Genomic DNA, 6,827 nt, shown 5'->3' on the forward strand with positions numbered 1-6,827 from the left:
ACAGGCAGCCTGAGGTGCTCCCAGCCCAAATTCCTGGGAATGCAGGAGTCTGCAAGGTGAACCTGGAGGAGCTGTGAGGGGAGCCAGGGAAGATCCAGGCTCTGCTGCCAGGGCAGCTCCAGCAGCATTTCTGGGGTGGGCATGGATTGAGAGTGTGGGACACAGCAGGGCACATATGGCTGGTGGCAGAGCCACAGAGGGTCCCTGAACCTTGTCAGGTCACCCAGAGCAGGGGACATCTCCTGGCTGGTGGCACTCAGGGCCGCAGAGGGTCCCTGCACTTCCCCCAGAGCAGGCTCAGCCCAGGGCACTGGACACTGCCCCCATTCCCTGCCAGGACAGTTTTCCCGTTATTGTTCCACAGCTGAGGATAAAGCCAGCCAGGAGCATCCTGGCCCAGCCTGCAGAGCTCAGGATCAGGACTAAACCTCATCTAAGCACTGACAACAGCCAGGAGCTCAGCTCTGGGTTTACACCCAGCAGCTGAGAGTGATTCGAAGTCACTCCAACTTTTAAATTAAATTATCTCATGCATAGAAACAAAAGCTGCAACAGAGGATTCACAGAACTCATCATCAAGTACTCATTAACACATTGTATATATATTAAGCTTTGAATAAAAAAAAAAATCTTTCCAGTTTTTTTTTTTTTTTGCTTTTTTTGTTTTTGTTTGGGTTTTTTTTTTATATATGCACTCTATAGGATGCAACCAACTTGAGCCTGGTCTAACTCTCAGTCACACCCTGTGCTCTGCCCTTTATACAAACTCTGCTCTACTGTAATAATTCTTCCTTTTAAACAAATGCAGGTAGCCTAGACCTTAATAAAAGCTGCCCAGAGCTCTGGGGCTGAGCTGCCCTCCCTGAAAAGTGGAGCAATTCTGGTTCTGTTAGTTTGGGAAGGAGGTAAAAAACTGCTGGTGTGGGGTTTTAGATGATCTTGTTCTCCAGGGCTTCGATCCTTTTGGCCACAGCTTCCAGTGAGGAGGAGTTAAGGAGGAAAAATGACACAGAATGTTCAGAGAGAGACTTGTGTGGGAACAGAGTGATGGGCCAAGGTTTTAACTAAAAGAGGAGAGGTTTAGATGGGATCTTGGGCAGGAATTGTTCCCTGGGAGGGTGGGCAGGGCTGGGATGGAATTGCCAGAGCAGCTGTGGCTGCCCAAGGCCAGGCTGGACACTGGGGCTGCCTGGGACAGTGGGAGTATCCCTGCCAGGGCAGGGGTGAGATGGGATGAATTTTAAGGCCCCTCTCAACCCAAACCACTCCATAATTCCAGGATCCCAGGCTGGCAGCACAGGAAAGGACGGGAGCAGGAGCAGAGGGAATCTGCCCCCATCCCCTCTGGCATTCCCAGAGCTGCTCAGGAAGATGGATCTCAGAGAGGAAGGAGCTGCCTGTGCCTCTGTGCTCACACCCATCATGTGCTCACACATCCTCCCACAGCCACCGGCTCACTCCAGGAGCAGGAAAAGCAGGAGAACGATTGGGGAGTGTCACAGGGGCTGGCAGAGCTCCTGACCCTGAGGAGAGGAGCAGAGAGCTTCTCCTGGAGTTCTTCTCACTAATTCCTGCTCTTGGTGTGCCTGGGAGGGGTGAGAGCTGTGACCTCCTGTGAGTCTGCATCACACAAGTCTCGGGTTTCACTGGGCCTGACCCCGCAGGAGGAACAGAACTGTGAGAGTGCCACAGCAGCGCCCAGAAATGTGTGAAGGGATCACAGCTCTGCTTTCAAAATTAGATCCTCTCCTGATCCTCAGGGGTGAGAAATCTCCCTGCCCCTGTGAGCCACCCCAAGGCTCCATGAGTTCCTTTCTTCAGGAGAAGTTTTAATCCTACTCACAATTTTTTGTGGCTTTTTTTATCTCTTTCTCCCACTTTATGAGAGGCCCAGCATGGCGGAACTCAGGCCCAGCAGGTTGGTTCTGATGGACCCAGCTCACCTGGCTGGAGATGCTTCCAGGGAACAGTTCCATCAGGATGGATCTCCCAGCACTGAGTTTGGCCAGCTGGGAGGATGTGGGATGGGTGGATGTACCCATGTGGATCACCCACAGCACCCACTGCACAGTCTGAGTGCTCTGATGCACAGGACCCTCTGTCCCTCCTGTCCATGATGGAATTCAGGCAGTGTTGGACATTTGCTCTGAGGGAATTCCCTCCTCCCATTCCAGCTCCCTCAGGACCCATCTCCCCACAATCCCAGCATCCCAGAGCTTGGAAAAGCCCTCCAGGGCCATCAAGCCCAACTTTTGACCAACTCCCCCTATCAGCCCAGAGCTCTGCCCACATCTGACCCCCAGGGGCCTCATCCCCACCTCCCCGAGCCCAGCCCGACTCCTTCCCCCAGGAACAGACCTTTCCCATGGTCCCTCCAGAAATCCCAGCCCAACCCACCCAGCCCTGGCCAAACTTCCGAAGGATATGTTTCTGCTGCAAGGAATTGATGAGGTCCTCTACTTTGGTCTGGAACTTCACGATGGATTTGCACTCACACGGATCTTCCTCTGCGGGTCACAACAGCAAGAGGATGAGTGGCACAAAAAATTTATTTTAATCAAAATCCCCGAGCCCAGTAAAACAGTTCTTATTTTCTATGTCAGAAATGGGAAGAAAATCAAAATATAATTATTTCTAATTATCTGATTGATCTCTTCTGGCTTTAACCTCAGACGAACAGAGTCACTTTTCTCTTATTTCAGCCATGAAAAGTCTTTCCTGGGTTTCCAGCTCCATGGAAATCCACTGAGCTCTGCTCCTGCTGCTTCGAGTTTGCCCTAAAATTTGAGTCTGACCAAATAAAACCAAATTCTGTCTCCACAACAACATCCAATAAAAATTGGAGTCACAGCTGCCATCAAGGCTGGTTTGAGCTTTGTTCAGTAACTGCAGTCCTTGACAGGGTGGAACCGTGAGCGTTAATCAGTTTGTTAATTCATGTCACTAATTTACATCTGTTCTTCAAGGAAAATCAACTTAGACTGGGACAGGAAGAAAAAGATGACTGGGAAAGAAAGGGAGGGGGTACAAGGCCACTCTGAGCTGAGCAAAGCAGGAGTAAATAAAAGGGAGCATTTTTGATGGAAATGAATCTCTGGCACCAAAGCACAACAGGTTTAAACCAGCCAGGAGTAACCTAAAGCTGGAGATTAACAGAAGATTTCCAGGCAGCTGTTGAGAAATGCAAACTGGCACTGGAAATCAAAGAAATGCAAATATCTCCTTGCTTGCCTTTAATTTTAGTTCTCAAATGTAAACTTATTTACCCAAATTGGTATTTTACAAACAAATAGCTTTTCTGAAATTTACCTTTTTTTTTTTTTTTTTTTTTTTTTTAAGGCTGAAGCGCTTAAATGTATTTGAATAATTTTAAACTACAATTTGTTGGGGGTTTGATATAGATCTCATCCTCTTGCTCTTGGATTGATCCTAGTTTTTAAAGGAGATTTGACAAAGAGTCTCTGCCTTGCAATCCTGTGCCTGCAGACATGGGGCTTATCCCCCTCCAGCTTCTCCAGAGGAAAGGAAATCCCATTTTTAGGAACCTGGAGACAAATTCATAATTTCTGAAGAAGAGGGGCAGAAAGGTGGAGGAAAGAGGAAGGAGAAGGGGATTTGGGAGAAGGGGACACAGCTGAGGTGTGGAGGCTGCTTTGCTTCAGGCAACCGCCCAAAATATTGATGTCTCCTGATCCTGCCGTGTGTTCTGCCAGCTCCACACACTGGGAACAGGGAGATTTTTATAACACCCACCTAAAAGGGCATTTCCATCCCTCTACTCCGGCCTTGGCTGAGCCCCTCCATCCCCAGTCCCCTCTCACCAACACAGACTGAAGAACTGCAGCTTCTCCAAGGGTGTTTTCACCCCTCTACTCCAGCCTTGGCCTAACTCCTCAATTCCAAATCCCCTCTCAACAACAGATCTTCATCTGTAGCTTTTCCAAAGGCATTTCCATCCCTCTACTCCATCACAATCCCCCCCTCACCAACACAGACTGAAGAACTGCAGCTTCTCCAAGGGTGTTTTCCTCTCTCCACTCCATTCTTCAAACACTGACTGAACCCCTCCATCCCAATCCTCTCTCACCAACAAAGTTTGAAGATTTGCAGCTTCTCCAGGGACATTTTCATCCCTCCACTCCAGCCTTCAAGCACTGTCAATAAACCTCCATCCCAATAAAACTGAATAAACCTCCATCCCAATCTGCTCTCACCTACACATCTGCAGCTTCTTGAGGGGCATTTCCACCCCACACATGCTGTGACTGAGCCCCAGTCCCCTCTCACCAGCACAGATCTTTATCTGCAGCTTCTTCCCGATCTTGCTGATGGTCCTGAAGTCAGCGGTGTAGAAATAATGCTCAGCCACGGGCTCGGAGGCGATCTCCCTCAGCTCGTCCTCCACGGCGTTGCCGACTCCCACGGCAAACATCCGAAATCCTGTGGGAACGGGGTCCTGCCAGGGGCACGGGGCTGGCACAGTGCCACCCCGGCCAGGCTGGGCATCCTCATGCACCCCCAGCTCCAGATCCTCATTGAGAACCTCCCCCTTCACCTCCACTGATCCAGACTCCTTTCAGCCAAACAGGGCCAAAGTTATTTTACAAGCAGAGATTTTATTAAAATTTACCAGGCCATGGGCACTGTGGCCACAAGAACAAGGTTTTGGAGACACTCCTTTCAGCCAGGTCAAACAGAGGCCAAATTTTTGCAGGTAGAATTTAACTAGAATTCCCCATCCAATATCAACAAGAGCAAGATTTGGGCTGCAAGGAAGGACAGGTGATGGTAACACCACCTCACTGATATGGAAGTGATAATGTAGCAGAAGGAAATGGTGTGAGTTTCCAAAAGAGTGTCAGCCACTGCTAATCAACCCCTGTTAACGAGCCGCTGAGTGGCAAAGCCCCCTGAAGTGGAGACCCGTGGTCAGCAGAACTGAGCTGGGGCTCTGTCTGAAATTGCAGCCCCCACTGGGAGTTAAATTTGTCCAGGGATCATCCTGCTCTGCCAAGAGATTGATCTGCAATTTACCTGTTTCTATTGATCTGAAATGCAATTTTCCCATTTTGGGTGGTATTAATTAAGCCCTGATTCAAAATATTTGTTTCTACTTGTCCATGCCCAGGCACTGGGAATGTTTCCCTATCCCCCTTTTGCCTTTCCTTCTCTGGATATATCAAATTTTGTTGTTTTTTCCGAGGCTCAGCTCACTGAACAATTTTGCAGTCTCATTTTAAGCACTTGTTTATCCCACAGCAATAACTTATAGACAGATAAGAGATTTCCTTGCAGGGACAAGAGAGGAGGGAGAGACAAGGTACAAAGTTTTATCACCAGAGAGGAATAAATTCTATAAATACACTTTATAAGAACCTTTTGTTTTATAAGAGCTGAACAGCCCCATAAGATGTTAGAGTGCTTTGTAAACACTGGTTTTTCACGAGCTCCTGACTTCTCTGGTTATGTGCTGGCCCCGAGTCCCATCTAGTGGTGGAGAGAGAAGTTAAAAGGAAGGGAAGAATTCAGCAATTCCTGACTGAATTCCCAGGGGCTGGATCCATTTAACACAGGGTGTCAGAGACTGGGAATGTGCTGAGGGGGTCAGCAAGGGGCAGGTCTCGAGGCATTCATATTTCATGGGGCTCAGACACATCAGTGTGTGGCCACTGAGCGCTTTTCCTACAGCAGCAGCTGAGGAGAGCTCCTTATTAATGTGCCTGAGGCTCCTCCTTAATCCGTATCTGTGCTTTGTTCATTGTTTTATTGCTTTTTCTTTGCCTTTCCTGGCCTTGAGGCTGATGCAGCCAAGCCACATGTGACCCTACAACTCCTGGATTTGCTGTTTTTGCCTCCCTGTGCCTCTGGTGCTGGGCTGGGTTTCCTGAACAACGACAAATAAATCCCAGACTGGCTTGGGTAGTTAGGAGGGGCCTTAAAGCTCTTGTTCCACCACCTTCCACCATCCCAGGTTTCTCCAGGCCCTGTCCAACCCTAAGGTGCTGGAACCTCCAAATTCTAAATTCCCCCTGCAGGTTTCTTCCATATTTGTGTGAGCAATTAGACTGGGGTGCATCCCATTCCACAGGGTAAAACTCCATCCTTCCCATCCCATTCCAGGGGTAAAACTCCACCCAGTCCACCCCATTCTAAGGGGATGTGACTCCATCCAGTCCAACCCATTCCAGGCGTAAAACTCTACCCTGTCCATCCCATCCCAAGGGCTAAAACTCCACCCTGTCCATCCCATCCCAAGGGCTAAAACTCCACCCTGCCCAGCAGAAACTCCTCCAAAGAGGAACTGTCTTGGGCTGCAATGTAGGATGTGGCCAGGGCTGTATATTCTATCCTCATCTGTTAAACCAGCTGGGGCAGTGTTCTTTATCTTTCCCACAGCCCATCCTCCCTCCAGGAGATATCTCCTGTTAATGACCATTGAGTCCCAGTGCATGACTGATAAAATTACATCATCTCATTGGGAGATGCTCCACCCAGGGGGAGGAGCCAAACATTTCCTACCCAGATAAAAACTGAGATTTGGAACACCAGAGCAGCCCTTACCCACTGGATTCCAGAGGAAACCAGACCTTTCCACATCATCCCTGGACTTTCAGAGGAAACTGCACCTTCTACAGGAGCACTGTTCCAACTGAACCACATCTGCCACTGCAGGAGGATGCAGCCACCATTGAATGGGACTGCTGCCAACACCCTGACTGACTGATGGGGTGTCAGGTTGTATCCTGACTCTGTCAGTCTTTTGTATTACTGTATTTCTATTTTAATTTTCCTAGTAAAGAACTGTTATTCCTAATTCCCTTATCTTT

The 6,827-nt window shown here is 48.9% G+C and overlaps 1 protein-coding gene across 1 annotated transcript in view; it reads right to left on the bottom strand.

Annotated features, from left to right (window-relative positions):
* Positions 1 to 758: 758 nt before the first annotated feature.
* Positions 759 to 6,827, bottom strand: part of MATN1 (matrilin 1) — a 10,325-nt gene continuing 4,256 nt past the window's right edge. Inside the window, exons 3-5 of the mRNA XM_056508903.1 lie at positions 4,288 to 4,573; positions 2,427 to 2,507; positions 759 to 979 (exon numbers count right to left, since the gene is read on the bottom strand). Coding sequence (XP_056364878.1) covers positions 930 to 979; positions 2,427 to 2,507; positions 4,288 to 4,573 — 417 coding nt within the window. The 3' untranslated portion in view covers positions 759 to 929. The remainder of the gene's footprint in view (positions 980 to 2,426; positions 2,508 to 4,287; positions 4,574 to 6,827) is intronic.

Source organism: Oenanthe melanoleuca, chromosome 23 (assembly GCF_029582105.1).
Source record: "Oenanthe melanoleuca isolate GR-GAL-2019-014 chromosome 23, OMel1.0, whole genome shotgun sequence".
Taxonomy (NCBI): domain Eukaryota; kingdom Metazoa; phylum Chordata; class Aves; order Passeriformes; family Muscicapidae; genus Oenanthe; species Oenanthe melanoleuca.